At 51.9% G+C, this 17,144-nt stretch overlaps 1 protein-coding gene across 1 annotated transcript in view; it reads left to right on the top strand.

Moving 5' to 3' along the window:
- Positions 1 to 4,465: 4,465 nt before the first annotated feature.
- The window catches only part of FGF18 (fibroblast growth factor 18), a 73,210-nt gene continuing 60,531 nt past the window's right edge, over positions 4,466 to 17,144 (top strand). The window contains exons 1-2 of the mRNA XM_008930914.3: positions 4,466 to 4,576; positions 4,864 to 4,900. Coding sequence (XP_008929162.1) covers positions 4,545 to 4,576; positions 4,864 to 4,900 — 69 coding nt within the window. The 5' untranslated portion in view covers positions 4,466 to 4,544. The remainder of the gene's footprint in view (positions 4,577 to 4,863; positions 4,901 to 17,144) is intronic.

Below are 17,144 nucleotides of genomic sequence, written 5' to 3'. Positions count from 1 at the left end.
CACCAAAGGGCTCTGTCTCAGGGAATGCATTTGAATCTACAAAATGTGGATTGGTTTGTTTTGTACCACCTTCTCTGTTCTCCCATATGTGAGTATCCATGTGTGAGTGGCCACACTGCCATCCACCACACTGATGACTTACAAAAGGTTTGCAGAATTTTCATGGGAATTACACTTATATGAGAGTCCAGAGGAGGCCATGGAGATGCTTTGAGGGCTGGAGCACCTCTGCTATGGAGACAGGCTGGGAGAGCTGGGGGTTGTTCAATCTGGAGAAGAGAAGGCTCCAGGGAGACCTGAGAGCCCCTTCCAGTGCCTAAAGGAACTCCTAAAGAGCTGGAGAGGGACTTGGGACAAGGGGGAATGGCTTCCCACTGCCAGAGGGCAGGGTTAGATGGGATATTGGGAAAGAATTCTTCCCTGTGAGGGTGGTGAGGCCCTGGCACAGGTTGCCCAGAGAAGCTGTGGCTGCCCCTGGATCCCTGGAAGTGTCCAAGGCCAGGTTGGACAGGGCTTGGAGCAACCTGGGCTAGTGGAAGGTGTCCCTGCCCATGGCAAGGGGGTGGGAATGAGATGATCTTGAAGGTCCCTTCCATTCCAAACTGTTCTGTGTTTTTACATATTACATATGGTTCTGTGCTTCGTGCTTCCAGTGCTTCAAATAAGGGCTTTAGCCCAAGGCTTTGTGATGGCTGAATCCAAATCCTGACTGTTCTTCACCATATTCTGCAAGACTGTGGCTGAATGTGATGATGCTGAGGCTGAAGTTCTGTCCTCCTGGGCATCAGTTCAGGGTCGTTTTGAGGTGGCTCTTCTGTCAAATGATGGTAACTGCAAAGCATCCCCTCTCTCCCTGTCTGTCCAGACTATGTGGCAGAAGTGTTTCTTACCTTGGGAAGGAATTGCCTTTTTGTGTGTAAACTGGAGAAAGACAGAACATGCGCCCCAGCCAGTCTAAAAGTTGTCTTTGCTTTTACCTGGAGTTTCAATTGCAGAAACTCTCTTCCATCTGATATTCACTAAGGACTTCTTATTGAAACAGCACAAGGCTGGGGATGCAGATGACAGGAGCAAACAGCACACAGGTTTGCTCACCAGTGGCAGGGCTGGGATGTAGAGCTGAACTTGGTCTTTATAAAACATCAGACCAGTTTTTTTCATTTTAATTTAAGTCTTGGTACTCCAGATGCAGCGGGGCCAGATCCTGTGCTGGCCTTTCCTGCTGGCTTCTCATTCACATTCCAAAGGGGTCTCCAGGGGGTGGGAAGGTTTCCCACTCAAGCATACTCTTAAGTCCTTGGCTCCCTTGAAAGGGCTTCGTGCTCTGTGAAATGCCCACTCCTCGTGTGATATGGACCACTGGAGCAGGGCAAGGGAAGCTCATTTCACCAGGGGCACCTTCACTGCCCTGCAAGTGAAAGGTCATGCTGCTCAGACTTCAATTTGAGCTGCTGCAGAACGGCCACTAATCCAATAAGCCACTGAGGCACTGTAGGAGACAGCCTTAATTCAGGCATTTGCATGGGTGAGTGGGAGGCAGCAAGCCTGAGAGCTCCCAGGGACACCCTGCGCTGCACGGACCAACCTGGTCTGTGTCTTGCTTAATAAAGTGTTGAGAAGATCAAGCTCTCAGGAACCTGCTGCCCCAGCCTTCACACATGGAATATGCTGTGTGAAAAATAAACAACTTTAAAGGTTTACAGTGGGCATCGGCTGTTCTGGCTCGATCTGTGTTGGGAATCGGATCACACGGCAGCCTTCAGCAGTGGAGCAGCAGGTCTGTCTGTGGAGCTTTGAATATTTCATATATATATATATGTACACACACATTCATAACAACATGCAGCTAAATTATATTTCTTTTTTCAGAGATACATACGAGCTGCCTCATCTCTATTCTGTGCCCATCTGTGTTCTTCAAGGCTGGTAGCCTTGAAGATTCACCCAATATTGGTATTATTCTCCAGGTAACTATTGGGATATTAAAGATTAAACACTTTTGCCAGACTAATGAGGCACAAAACATGGATCTAGTTTAAATAAAGAACTTGTGTGATTGCAAATGAAATAACTGAAAAAAGAAGACACCTCATGTGCCCTCCTTAAAACAATCCCTGGTGTTGCCCTGGTAGTTTGTGCTGTTTGAGGTGTCCAGGTGCCTTCTGCCTTGTGTGGATCCAAGTCCCTTGTCCTCAATCGGGTTATGGTGGTCACTTGGTGTGTCAGCATGGGCTGGGCCAGCATCGCCTGTGATGAGTTTTTCCATGTGTAGCTGACAACTCTGCTGTAGCTGCTCTAACTTTCCCTGCTGTTGTGGGGCAATTAAAATTATGAAGGTTAGCGGCAGCTTCAAATTCCTTTTCTAGCTTTTCTGCTTCCATCCAGGTGCAGCAGCCCTGGGCCAGCTTGGGTATTGGGCCACTGGTTGCTGTCTAAGGAGCCTTTTCTTGGAGGCAGGTGATGGGGCTGCCACGATGGAAAGCCTGAGGAACAACCAAAGCTTGTGGTCACAGGTGAGTACGAGTGGCTGTGAGTGTCACAGAGGAGTTCTTGCCTCTGGCTCCTGTGTGTGCTGTGCAGGGGCTCCTTGGGTGGCTGATGCATATGGAAACACTGGGCTTGACCCATGCCGTGGGTGCCTCTCCTGTGGCTGACTGAGCAGCACCCAATAGCATAAGATGGTATAGGATGGGCTTCTCCCACCTAAAGAGCTGCCAGGAAATCAGGTACTGGGGGTGATTAGGAATATATGGAATATTTTCATATCTAAGCTAAATACTGTAATCTTAAGGGTGCCCAAATTCTGTTTGTAACATTCCAGAGTAGGCATCTCAGTGAGCTCAACTTGTAGGGTTCAGGATGGTGGCTCTGATGGTCTTGGGCACCTGTGAAAACAGCTTTCAGTTGTGGCAAGGTGCTGTGGGACCGCCGTGACAGGGATGCCTGGGGTCTCTGATGTTGGTGACATCAGCAAAACTGAGAGCAGTTTGGATTTTTTTTTTTTTTTTGACTTGCAGATTTAGAAGACCAGAAGTGTGAAGTCCGGTAGATAGGTGGGTGTTAGTGCTGGAGGTTTTGTAAGGACTTACTTTGATCACTGTCTTAAAACTTCTTTATGTTTTCTGTGCCTCTTGGGCCTGAAAGCATGGGCTGAAAAACCCCAGTGATGAACTCCAGAGATTAAAGATGCTACTTGATTTTGGCTGAGGGTGCCGGGGGAGCAAGTGCCTCAGTCCCTGCAGCAGTGGGAGCAGCTGGGCCCGACACCCTGTTCCGATGCTGTTATTCGAGTGGAGAATTTGGAAAGCTCAGCGTTCTGAGCTGTGGTTATGTTCTCACTTAATAAGGTGTTAACTGACGTTGGGCGCTCTGTGGAGACTTCGGCTATGCGTGGAGGTTAACGGTTCCTGGCATCTTGTCTGCTATAAACGAGCTTTCAGACACGGGGAAAGAGTTACCACACGCTCTCAGTGTGTGAGTTTTTTTCTTAACATAAAAAAAAAAACAACAACAAAAAAAAAAAAACAAACGAAACCCATCAAATCCCCAAACGCGAGGCGGGGGAAGCGCTCGGCGGGCCGGGCGGTGGGCGGGGCGGGCGGAGCGGCGCTGGAGGCAGGCGAGCCGTGCGGGCGGGGGCCCGGCCGAGCCCGGCACTGCCTGACCGGTGTCCGCGTCCCGCCGCGGGAGCGGAGCCGGGCCATGCACCGCGCGGGTGTCCGGCCGCGGGGGCCGCGCCGGGGCTGCCGGGGCCCGCTGCCGGCCGGCCGGGGCGGGACGCGCTCCGGCCGCCCTCGAGGTAAGGGCGGACCGGCCCCCGGAAGCGGAGACACGTGTTAGCGGAGCGGGGGCAGCCGGCAGCGGCCGCTGTGCTGGGGCGCTGCGGACCCCTCGCGTTCCGGGCGAGCAGCGGCGCCGCCCGCTCCGTCGGGCCGGGGAGGGCGCGGGGCAGCCCCGGAGCCCCCTCCCTTCCTCATTTTTTTAAAAAAAGGCTTCCCGGGCTGGCGCTACCCCCGGGCCGGGCGGTGCCCCCTCCGCGCAGGCGGTGCCAGCCCCGGGGGCCGCCCGGCGGATCCGCTCCCGCTTCCGCGCCCCCGCGATGCCGCCCGCCCGCAGCGCGGAGCGGGCGCGGGGCGCAGCCCGGAGCGGGGCGCGGCGGCGGCCGAGAGGCTCCATCCGCCCGGCGGGGCCGGCCCCGGCCCGGGGGGGGCGCGGGGGGGCACTTGCTGATGATCGGAAAGTTACTGACAATAAGCACCTTCATCCCCCCAAAGGCCGGAGAGAGAGAGAGGGAGAGAGGAGGAGGAGAGAGAGCAGGGGGGAGAGGAGAGCTGATGCCTGACGAGTCACTCGGCGGAGGCAGAGCGGGCGGTACCACAACTTCCCGGCGGCGCGGACGGCGGCCGGAGCTGCGCGGAGCGGCGCGGAGCTGCCGCGGCGGGGATCGAGCTCGCCGGCCGGGATCCGCTCCCATGTCAGCGCGGCGGCGGGGGACTGCGCTCCGCTAGCGACCAGCCGCCGGCCAACCCCCTCCTCGCCCAGCGATGTATTCACTGCTCTCCGCCTGCACTTGCCTGTAAGGATTATGACATATTTCTAAATATTTTTTTATTTTTATTTTTAAATTTTAAAAAATACTTTAAATTTTTTTTAAACTTTCGTTCTGGAGTCTCCGGTTGCATTTTCCTTGCAACCAGGTGGTAATTGGGACCCGAGCCTTTCTATAAGCAGAGCATCGCTCTGTGCCCTTTAAAAAATTGCAAACAAAAACAAAGCAAAAAAAAAAAAAGCGAACCCCCCCAACTTTAACCATTTTACCACATCATTTGATCTTTTGTTGCCTTTTTTTTTTCTCTTCTCCAGATGTTTACATTTCCTGCTGCTGTGCTTTCAGGTACAGGTACGTGTCCTTTCTGTCCTCTCTCGCTTTTGGTTGTAAAATAGAAACAAAGGCGGCGTGCTGACCTCGAGTGCCAGGCAGGTTTGGCTGGGGCTTTCACTTGTTTCCCTCTAGTTTTTATAGCCGTATTAAACCGAGCCCCACACCAGGTGCTGGAGTGTCACTTGCCCTGGACCGGGACTGCCCCTCGCCCTCAGCTCCCGTTCCGTGCCCGGTTGTGCTCTGCCGCCGGTGCGAGGCTGAGGAGCAGCCGGTGCGCCGGTAGCCTGCCGTAGCGGGATCCTCTGGAGTGCATTAGCCTGGCTAATGATGTGAGAGGGAGTGCTGGACTCTCCTTGCACAATGTTGATTGATGCACTTGCTTTGGAAGAGCAGGCGCTCTCCTGCTCGCTCTCTTTTTTATTTTTTTTCTTTCTTTTCTTTTCCTTCTTTTTTTTTTCCCCCTTTCCCTCTTTGAGAACTTGCTCCCAAAAACTGATACTTTGAAAAACACGAGTTTCCTTAGCCAGGAGAAGGAGGCTGTGTGCTCCCTCCCCATTATTCAGTAGAACGCCGTCCAAGTCAGCTCCAGCCTTTGATCCTGCCTCGGCAGGAATGAAGCCGTTGGAGGAACACCCTGAGCGGCGAAGCTCTGCAGCCCAGGCGCCCGCGGGATGGGGATGGGGATGGCAGCTGCCCCCCAGCAGCCCCATGGCCACACACCTCACTGCCTCAGGGATTTTAGCTGGGCATCCTGGAGCAGACCCAGCTGCGGGGCTGGGCAGAGCAGGTGCCGCTGCTCCAGTGGCTCCAGCCCACTATCCCCCCAGGACTGGGGGATGCCTGTGCCATCCCTTGGCCCCGTGTGATGTGTTGGCCAGGATTGCACCTGCTCACCCTCTCCAGATCCCCATCAGCAGCAAGGGATGGTCCTGGATGAGCACAGCCACAGCCTTGGAGGGGGCTCTGTCCCTCTGGCTAAGCTAAAACCCAGACTAGCCCCATCCCTGGTCCCCCACCCATCAAAAAAATCCCCAGTCACATTTTCTTCCTCATCCCCACCAAAAACTGAAGCATGAACCCAACGCCAGCAGAGCCTCCCCCGGTGGAGTAGCCTCCTCAGCAGGAGAGGATCCACAGCTGTAAATTACCCTGCAGTTGGAAGGTGTTTGCTCTATTTCTCTGGTGCATTTTTTTTCAAGCTCAAGGAATAACAGGCTGCACAGGGCTCACAGCGCCAGCACCCTTTGCAACGGGGAGACATTTTTTTGTGCTTGTGCGGTAACTGAAGTTAATCAGCCCTCCGACCCCCTCCCTTTCCCCCTCCCTTTGGTGCTTTTAGTGAATCAGAAAAAGTTTGGCTGGATGCCTGGAAAGCACTTGCTAAAATCTGATCTCTTACTTCAGCAGCCTTAAAACAAAGTTATTGGCATTTATACAGTTGGAGCTTGCAGGCTTCCAAAGCAATAAAATAATAAAAAAAAAAGGGGGGAAAAAAAGAAAGCTCTGCGCTCTGGTGCTATTAGAACCATACTTGCTCCATTTCGTGCTGATTTTGCAGCATTCTGTGGGATGTGAGGTGGGGATGGCTGCGCTGGGCACTCCAGGGGTGTCCTGGCTGTGGCTGGAGGGCAGCGGAGCTTGCTGGGTGTCACAGTGAGAGTGGAGCTCCTTCGGCGATCAGGGTTGGGAGCCAAAACATTAGATTAGTCATACTCGAGGGCCTTCGAGTGAGTGTTTACAGTATTAATGGTAGATGAAAAGATGTGAATGCTGTAAGTTTTTATTGCCCGTTTTGTTACACTTTCTTTCTGGATTTATTCACGGGATTACATGTTTTGAGCCTGAATGGGAGCGAGGGATTATAGGATTTCTTTTATAATGATCAGTTTGGGTAGGAGTTAGCCTTTGGTGAACTGGAGTAAATTAATGCATCACTTAGGTTTAATATTTATTTAGTCTAAAGGAAGTTGTTTAGTTTTGCTTAAAGGGCTCTGTGTTGTATTGGAGAGATTTAAGAGCTCCTGAAGTGGATTATATTCTAAGGCCACCTTTCGCCCTCCTGTTCAAGCCGTGATCTGCGGGTTGCCCTATGTGTTAGTCTTAGAATTATGCTCCTCTGCTGCTGCCTGTTACCCCGTGGCTTTGTGTGCAGAGGTAGAAATCTCTCCAGCGTGTGTGGGGCTGGAGGGCAAAACACCACGGCTTGGCTGTTCTGTGTCTTCTGTTAGTTCCTCGTGTACGAACCTGCGGTGCGTTGATGTGTGAGCTGCCTGCAGTTGGTGGTCAGTGGCTCACTGCTGGCTAAAAACTTTCTTGTAGACTCCAAGCCCACCTGCACAGCTGCCGGTGGGTGACCCGCTCAGGGACAGCATCACCTGTGGGCAGGTTGTGGCAGCACTGGAGGGGCTGTTCCCCAGGCTGGGCCACAGGGAGATTGGAGGGTCTGGAGCTTCCAGGAGCAGGATTTAGACTTCTGGATGAGTCAGACTCCAGGGCTTTTCTGTCGTGTGACATTTCCACCAAGAAACATGGGGATGAACACATGTTGGGTCAGAGGGGAGCACTGCTGGAGCGTAGGTACAGCACAGCCCCGGCAGCAGCCCAGTATCTCACAGAGCTGCCTGGAGGACAACTCATTAACTGATCCCTTCCCCTGCAACAGCAATAGCCCTGTCTTGTTTTCTTCTCTTTCATCTTAGGAAGTTCCTCTGCTGCTTGGGGTTGCTGCAGTTCCAAAGCAGAGATACTGGATACCCTTGGGGACCCTGGAGACATTAATTTATTTATGCAGGTTGTTCTTAGGGATGCCCTTTCATCGATGGTTACTGATCTCTCCCTCTTATCACATGTCTTTAGCATCCTTCAGTTTATTCTCCTGCTACCTTTTCATACTTTCAGGAGCAATTTCTCTTCCACGTGCTTTTTCCCTCTGTATTTCCCAGGGTGATTTTGGGTTTGGCTTTGGAGTCAGTCTCTGCTCTTCCAGCAGGTGAGAAATACCAGGAGCACCTTGCACGGTTGGAGGGGATCAGCCAAGCTGTGCTGACTCTGGCAGCACCATGACCCTTAGGACATTGGGCTTGGGGCCTCCTTTGCCGGGGCGGGTGGGGGCTGGAGGCAGCTTCAGTGTAGGCTGAGCAGTAGAATGCGAGGTTTTGAGTGCTGTCCTGGCTTGCAAGAGCTTCCAGCTCTTCTGTCCCTAAGCCACCTCCAGTGCACTGTCAGCCGGAGCACAGGGCGATGCCGCTGCAGGGGCTGCCCTGGCTGTGCTGTAGAGCAGAGGGTGGTCCTGCCTCAGCCTCTTCCCTGCCCTGATAAACCTCACTGTGTTCTTCTACGTGGAGCGCATCTGTCTTAGATTATGAGAGGTCCCTGATAGGGCCAAATCCTTTGCTTTTATGGCTCTTGTAGGTTAAGATCCAGCTTTGGAATCTGATCCAGAAGCAAACACGAGGTCAGAGGAATGCACAAGGCAGCACTGGGCTATTTTCACATCTGCTGGTGTTGTGTAAGAGGAAGGCTGCCGTGCACCATGCCAATAGCAACTTATGTTTCTCCTAAGCTCCTGTGCAGCGACAGACAGTTATTGTTTGGGGCTTTGTAGGGAGACACGGAGAAGTGTTGCTTCCACGCATTCAGCGAGCCAGATCCTGCGGTCTGGCGGAGCTGCGTGCGGCACATGTTGGAGGCGTGAGCCTGCTGAGCAACTCCCTCCCCTCTCCCTGTCTGCTGCTCCACAGCCGTCCTTCCCAGGACAAGGAGGACGAGTGGCGAGTGCTGCCACATGGCACTGGGGACAGTGTTGTGGAGAAGCAAGAGGTGGTCCTGATCACAGCCTGCCTGGCCTGCCTTGCCTGGCTGCCCCTTCTGCAGGTGTGCAGCAGTGCCACAGGTCCCTGCCCTGCCCTGCCCCTCCTGGTGACAGTGCTTGTCATGGCACTGAAGGAAGGTGCTGGACTGCACCATTCTCATGTCTACCTTCCCTGTGGATGGGAAGCCACCTGTCTTTGCCCACCATTGGGTGGCACAGTGTCTCTCCTGGCACAGCAGCCACGGCTGTGTGTACTGCCAGGGGTGGAGTTTGGGCATCACCACATTGCTCCCGAAGCCTGCACTGTGGGACAGGGCGAGTGGAACCTCGTGCTGCTCCCATCCTTGAGGTCCCCTGCATGCCAAGACTCAGCTGGACCCAGAGCCCTGGGGCTTCCAGGCTCAGTGATCTTTGTCTGACATCTCTGCTCAGCCTGGACCAGGACCACCAAGCCTCAGCACAGGATCCCCGTGCCAGCACCTGCCTCCTGCTCTGCGAGGGTGTAGAAGTCATGCTGAGAAGGACAGAATATGGCAAAGGTGGTCTGGGAAAGGCTAGACAGCTCTCTGTTGATTTTTCTGATTGCACTTGACAATTACTAGGCAATGAGAAGACCAGGGAAACTGCATGAGCAAAACCTGATTTAATTAGCAGAGGAGCTCAGCAATGTTGCAGTGCATGACCCCGTCATAGGCTGGAGTTGATGAGATGGTCCACAGCTCTGGCTCCATGCTGCTGCTGGACTTAAGACAGCAGATGAAGTGCCTGCCAGTGTGGCTCTGCTGGCCCACAAGCTGCAGAGACAGGGTCTGGTTGCATATTAAATCGTTTGTTCCAGTTTCAAACCCCCTTGCTCTCCAAGAAACAACTTTGCTGCTTGCCACAAGGGATTTTTGTTCCCTGCTGCTGACTCAATGCACCCTTCTATGAAGTTCTGTGTCCTGAAGCTGCCCCTCGTGTCCTGTTTCTGCCTCCTGATCTTTGAAGAGCTCAGGCTTGTGGAGGAAGAGGATGCATGTTGGAGCAGTTGCCTGGGCTGGAAGCCCTGCTGAGTGGCACTGGGCTGGTGCTTGTGCTGATGCACACTTGGGAGGAGTGGGAGAAGCGAGACTGAGATTAGCATGGAGCGAATGCAAACGTGGGTCTTGCTCCTACAGGGGTGAGAGTGTGCAGCCTGTGCCCCACCGCTGGCTTTGGTTGCCTGCCCTGGGCACGCCCTGCCTCTGCTTCTGACAGTCTCTAGCCCCTCAGTGTGCTGGGGCAAGTTATCTGCCAGAAAGACCCCTCAAACGCATGTTTAGCAGGAAGATGTGCAAGGACTAAGCTGTTTCCAGATTCCCACCCTAGTGAGGCTGACACAAACTTGAGCTTCTTCAGCATTTGGGGGCTTGGGTGTGCTGTGGCAATGGGCACAGCATCACCTCTGGCTGTTGCTGTGACAACGGGCAGCAGAGCAGAGCTGCTGCTAGGAGGCTTCAGTGTGCACCCCTGTGTGTGCAGTTTGCTTTTCCGAAGCTCCAGAGGTACGCAAGTAGCTTCAGAGAAACAGAGAAGGGCGCAGGTGTTGTTGTGCAGAGCACACAGAAGGGGTACCTGTGAGGTTCGGATTTCCCCTGTTTCAGAGAGCTGGATGCAGCATGGGGGTTGTATTTAATTTTGGTTTTGCTTTCCTTGTTGCACCTGGACAGAGGCAAGTGCTGCGGGGTTCAGAGTGCTGTGGGGTTTTGCAGGAGGGATGGCAGCTCAAACTCAAAACTGGTTTTTGCTTGGCCACAACATTCTGAGGCGGGAGGGAAAAGAGTGGAACGGGCAAAGGCCACAAGGCAAAGGAAGTGTCGCTTCAAAGCTGTGTGGGTGCTTTTGGGATGTGGCGATGCTGGTGGTGGGTCCTTTGTTGGGAGTGACTTCAGGTAAGAAGTTGGGAGTGGCTCAGGTAAGATGAACAGCACTGGGGGGCTTGGGCAGCCGCTCAGAATATCCGATTTTGCTGTAAGGTGATAGCTGGTGAGCTGGGTGAGTGCGTATCTCTCTCTGCTGCAGGAGGCTGAGCTCGAGAGAGACTCCCCCGGGACTGAAAATCATGTTTTTGGATCTATCTACTCCCAGATCCTTGGGAGTATTTTATTGTTTCTCTTCCTTTCCTTAGGAGTTGAGAAAATCCATTGTGCTCTCTCCTCCGTTGCTGAACTGCTTTTGCTTCGTTTTCCCCCAGATATGGGTACTCTAGATATCAGTTGTGATAAATGCAGGTGAAAAATACGTTCAGGAAACATCATGATTTGAAAAGGGAGAAGAGGAGTGGTTGCTGTTGTTGCCTGGGTAGAGGTTGGTGAAGAATGATACCTGCTGCCAGGGCCTCTGCCTGGGGTCTCTGGAAACTGCTCTGGTCCTGGGAAGGCTGGGGTAGGTTGTGCTGGGGCAGCTGGAAGCCCTGGGCCCAGGGAGGCACCAAAACACCCTCCTGCCTGAGAGATGTACCTTCCTGTGCTCTGCTTCTTAGGTCAGGGGGCTTCCACCTGTGTATCTGTGGCCCCAACAAGTCTGAACATGATTTTTTTTTTCTTGCTTTCCCTGGATTTTTGTGGTTTGATCACCTGCTGTGCCGTAACAGCAGGTACCAGCAGAAATTATGCAGAGCTGTGCATCGAGCTGCCTACCTGGTATGTCACTTCTGTGTCCTGATACCTCCCCAGATGTCTGTGGAGGATTAGGCATCCAGCAAAGCAGCTGGAGGGAAAGTATATAAAAAAACCCTCCCAAATAGAAAAGACTGGCTCTGCCAAAGTATTTTCCTATTCCCATTCAGCAGCCTTGCCATAGCATGAAGAGAAAGAAAGGGGAACAGAGAGGAAGGAGGGGGCTTAGCCTGTCATGGTCTGTGTATTTCCCTTTGTGTGAGCTCCTTGCCGCCCTAGGGGCTGCAGTGGGTGGGAGCCGACGTGCCAATCTTCTCCCTCGGCCAAGGGCAGGCTGCAGATCTGCGTCCCTGCTACTTCCATGTGGGGCTGGGTTCCCTGGCCACCGCTTCCACAGCTCCCTGCCTGCTCTGCCTGCACAAATAGCTGGATTTCAGGCTGAACCACATGGCAGTGTTGTCCACGTAGTGACAGCACATCCTCCTCCTTTGGACTCTACTCACACCCTGCTCACGGCCTGCATTTGCTTTTTCATGAAGTTACCAGCTTGATTCTGCTGCAGCCCATGGAAAAGGGATGGTGCTGCTGGGAAACCCAGAATGCCTTTAACCTCCAGACCTTAGGGTGCTATAACAGTGTCTGATTCATCCTCCTGCACATAGCTCCTGTCTCAGTGCTTCTTCAGCTTTCTGGCTGTAGCTGGGTGGGTGCTGTCGAGTTCGCTGGTGATGCCAGCTGAGATGAACATTGCTTTGGAGGCAGTGGGAGGAAGGGGGAAGATCTGAGGCTGTGGCATTGGGATAAAAGGCTTCAGGTTGCACCAGAGCAGGTTTAGATGGGATATTAGGAAAAATGTCTTCAATGAAAGGGTTGTCAAGCAGTGGAAGGCTGCCCATGCCTGGAAGTGTTCAAAAGATGTGTGGATATGGCATTTGGGGACATGGTTTAGCAATGGGCCTGGCAATGCTGGGTTAACAGTTGACTCTTAGAGGGTTTTTCCAAAGTAAATGATTCTGTGATAAGAAGCAGGCAGTGGGGAACAGTTCAGCACAGCCTGCTCAGTGTTGTATGGCTGATGATGACAGGCGATGAGATGGAGTCCAGTCCGTGGGCCGCACCGAGATGGAAGATGGGGCAGACTGCGGGAGCTGGGACTTGCCCCAGGCAGAGCCAGAGCCCCCAACAGTGGCCAGACTGAGGGGGGCTGGATCCTGAAACAGCAAGGGGATGGCCCTGAGGGGAAGCAGAGTGGTCAGGGGCCAAGTGCACCCTGTGATTTCTCTTTTATAATACAAATCATGTTGAGGCTGATGAATTGGTGCAGGTCCCAGGGAAGTACATATTGCATGGATACAAATACCAGGATGCAGCAATTAATGCATTGCTCTTCCTACAAGGTATTCCCAGCACTCTTTAGTCCTCTCAGTTCCTTTTTCTCTTGCTGCATATTTCAAATCCCTTTCTTTCCTTCTAAAATACTATCTTTGGCATCATTTTGAAGGACAGCTTGTTAAAAAGCTGTTGTATCTTTTGGAATGCCCTGAACTACTCTTGCACAGAAATCCAGAATTAACAGAAAAATGCAGGGAGCAATGGTGAGCCTGGTAAATAACTAGGCTGTAGCATGTGCGCTGGGTGCCTGTGGGCATGGCTGGTGGGATGGGTATATAAATTAGAAAATGGGAAGAAGAACATTATTAATAGAAAGGCATTTTGCTGCTTCTCTGATGCTTTTTTTGAGGAGAAGGATGGTCTGGAAGGCTGGCACCGCAGTACTGCAATCACAGGGGCTGGGGTCACTTCTCTCCTGTCAAACCTTGGGTGATCTGCTGATGGTGCTGCTCCATGGCTTTTCCCATTGGAGTGTTGGATACAATCCTGATCAGATAATCATGTTTCCTTTTCCAAGTTGCATTCAAATCATAGGTGGAATTTGACGGGGTTATAGGAATGTACAAACCAACAGCAAGTGGAGTGTGTGCTCCACTTCCAGCCTTGTTCTCCAGCTCTAACATGGAAGCTGGTTTTGACCCCCTTAAGCTCCCAGGCCATAAGGTTACAATCCCATATGAATAGCATCAGTCCCTCAGTGTGAGGCTGTACTGTAAGACTGCATGGTGCAGAGTGGTATTGATTAGCTGTAAAATAAATTATGATCTATGTAGTGCAGGTTTCTGACCCCATGGTCGTGACCTTGCGGTGATTGGGGAGACTTCTGACCAGCTGAGATCGGAATAGAAAACAGCCCCCCAGCAATCAATAGAGAACCAACAGCTCTGGTGGCTGAGGCCTGTTACAGGAGGCTGCATACACGTGGCATCTTTATCCTGGGGAGCAGGTGGTTCTTCTACAGACTTCATCCAAAATTAGATGTGAAACTCCATGTTGGGCATCCTGCTGTATGATCAGCCAGCCTGACCATGGGCCTTGGGAATAGGAAATGTTGTGGTGAAAAACAGGTGTGCATGTTTCACCATCAGGGCTTTCAATGACCAGCAAAGCTGGTACATCCCAGGTTGGAAGGGAGGAGTGAGGGCAGCTTTGCCTGGCGGTGCTGGCTAGGCCTGGACAGCATGGAGAGTCTGCCCTGCTTATCATAGAAGCACAGAATGGTTTGGGTTGGAAGGGACCTTAAAGACCACCTTATTTCAACCTGCTGCCATTCATCAGGTTGCTCCAAGCCCCATCCAACCTGGCCTTGAACACTTCCAGGGATGGGGCAGCCACAGCTTCTTAGGCCCAGAGCTCTTCAACATCTTAATAAATTACTTGGATGCAAAACTTTAAAAGATACTAAGTAAGTTTGTGGACGATACAAAATTGGGAGGAGCTGTTGACTCCCTCGAAGGCAGGGAGGCCCTGCAGAGAGACCTGGACAGATCCAAGGGCTGGGAATCACCAAGCATAGGAAGTTCAACAAGGCGAAGTGCTGGATTCTGCCCGGGATGAGGCAACCCCAGCTGTGCAGACAGACTGGGAATGAGAGGCTGGAAAGCAGTGCTGGGAAAGGGCCTTGGGGATCCCGGTCAGTGGCCTGTTGGCCCTGAGTCAGCAGTGCCCTGGCAGCCAGGAGGGCCAACCAGGGCAGTTTTGGGTGCCACAATATAAAAAAGATCTAAATCTGTTAGAAAGTGTCCAAAGGAGGGACACAAGGATGGTGAAGGGCATGGAGGGGCCATACCAGGAGCGGCTGAGAGCACTTGGTGTGTTCAGCTGGAGAGGAGGAGATTGAGGTCAGACCTCACCGGGGTCTGCAGCTCCTCCTGAGGGGCAACTCCATCTCTGCTCTGTGTGAGCAGGGACAGGGCCTGAGGGAACAGCTGGAGCTGTGTCCGGAGAGATTTAGGTTGGATGTCAGGCAAAGGTTCTTCCCCCAGAGAGTGGTTGGGCACTGCCCAGGCTCCCCAGGGCAGTGGGCACAGCACCAAGGCTGCCAGAGCTCCAGGAGGGTTTGGACAACGCTCTCAAGGATGGGGTGGGATCGTTGGGGTGTCCTGGGCAGGGCCAGGAGTTGGACTTTGATGATCCTTAATGGTCCCTTCTAATTCAGAATATTCTGTGATTCTGTGATTTCTAGGCAATTTGTGCCAGGGCCTCACCACCCTCTGAGTAAAGAATTTCTTCCTAACATCTAATCTAAATCTCTCCTCTTTTAGTTTAAAGCCATTCCCTCTTGCTTGTAATAAATGGGAGCAGTCTGCCAGTGATGCAGAGGGCTTTGTGCTGTTTATGTTGAAAGAGTAGGTAATAGGAATTTAATTGCTGTTTAAATGTAGCAAACAAGAAAATGGAATTTATTTGCTCAGCTTAGATTTCTTTCTGGGAGCCTGATTTCCCCAGCGTGCACCATCACCATGCGTGCCAAGAAGCTGAGCACCACCAGGCTGAGTTGGGGGGTTTCACTTCTAAATGAAATGTGCGCTAACTCTGCCCCGGGCCAGGAAGGCTGAGCTGGCAGAGCTGCTCTGTGCTGGGTGCTGGGCCCAGGTGAGGGACAGCTGTGGGCATTCCCAGACCAAACAGGGAACTGGGCATGTCTGGGACGAGGCACGGTGCTTTGTGGCATCCCGGGGCTGTAGGAATGGATGCGGGTGCCTCTAAGAAAGGGCTCCTGGGGAACCTCATGCCATAAGGTCTCATGTCTGTGTTTGCCCATGCCTGGCCTGAATTTCACCTCAGAAGCATTTCTTCCCACTGCTGGTGACTGGCAGTGGGTGAAGCAAAATGTGTGGGGATGCAGCAGCCCAAACTGGAGTGATTTTAACACTTCTTTCTTTTTTCCCCCCATTTAAAGTGTTTCAAAACCAGATTTATTTTCCAAAACTGTTGAGAATTGTTCTGTGAAAATAGGAAACCTGCAATCTAAATTAATTAATAACAAATGAAACTTTTCCCCGACTCAACAAAGCAGAAAGATAAGAAATCCTATTTGTCTGGTGTTTGCAGTGTAAATATTTCCAGGCAGAAGCGTGGCTAATAGAGATTGGAACAAATCTTTTATTAGAAGACAAACTCTGCTTTTCTTTTCTGACCCTAGGCTCGTGCGTTTGTTAGATCGGATCCTGAAGGCAGATTGACAGTTTGGTTTGGATTAAAGTCAACACATGCTTTATGCCATATTTTTGATAAAGCTCAATAGTAATCTGATTTTTTTTTTGTGCTGTCTTTAGTACACGAGCAGCAGAATTGTCCATTCTTGGGAATATTTTTGCAGTGAAACCATTGAGGAATTTATTTCTGGAGGGAAGATGAAATTACTGGTGTTAAAAACTCTCAAAATCCCAAGTAAAGTTGAAATCCATTAACTGCAAGCTGTAAGCTTGACATGAGCTGGGCAAACTTCAAGCATTTATTAACTGATCTAGAGAGTGTTTTATTTAAATACCTTCGGAAAGGCAGAGAGGAGGACACTGGCTCACACAGGGGCACCAGAGCAGGTTCCTGTACTTTACCACTAGCTCCAGCTCCCGGTTCTGATCGGCAGGAGTGAAGATCCTCACCATTTGTACCTGTACGTGCTTGTGAGTTCAGGCTTCTTCATGGGAATAACAGGCATTGCCACTGCCCACTGGTTCCCTGGACCACCTCCTGCAGTGTGTCCCAAGGTGGGCTTTTGGGTACTTATGCCCATTAGGTGCAAGTACTTATTTATTTGTACAGTATAGATTCATTCTGTTTTTAAAGAGGCTTCACTCTCCAAAGCTGGTGTCTTTTGTCTTTACTGTGTTCCCTAGAAAGAAAGTGCGGAAAAAAAGTAGAAAGAATGGGGAATGGGGGGAACCAAAGGAGAAGATTCTCTCTTCTCTGGCAAAGGAGGAATTGCTTGCTGCCTTTGAACTCTGTGCCTCAGCAGCTGTGTGCCTGGAAACCTGTCTGCAAAGCTTTGGGTCTGTTTTCGCTGCAGGACACAGCGATCTGTTGTGCCTAATTTTGTGACCACCTCCATCACTGATGCCAGTGTGGAAACTTCCAAATGGGGTTATTTTATCAGGGATGAAGCCAGTCCCAAAGTTTTCTTGGGAAACTTTGTTACTTGAAGGTAACCGGTGCTGGCAGGACCTGCCGGGTGGTTGTGCAAGGCTAGAACTGGGCACTGGAAAAGCTCTGACTTGATGGTGATGCTGAAAGCAACCAAGATACTTATCCCAGCTATGTATTAACTTCGTAGAAAATGGAATTAATAAGCTGAACATCGCCTGGGTCTGCATGCATTTGAAGCTGCCTCCAGCAGCGGGTTGTGCCCAGCAAGGGGCTTAGGTGTGCTCTGTTCTGAGTGACAGAGCTCCTGGGACATGTGCCACGGGGTGTGGTCCTT

This window comes from Manacus vitellinus, unplaced genomic scaffold (genome assembly GCF_001715985.3).
Source record: "Manacus vitellinus isolate BGI_N305 unplaced genomic scaffold, ASM171598v3 scaffold_25_pilon, whole genome shotgun sequence".
Lineage (NCBI taxonomy): Eukaryota > Metazoa > Chordata > Aves > Passeriformes > Pipridae > Manacus > Manacus vitellinus.
The sequence above is the reverse complement of the archived record's forward strand: the minus strand, read 5'-3'. Positions and strand labels throughout refer to the sequence as shown.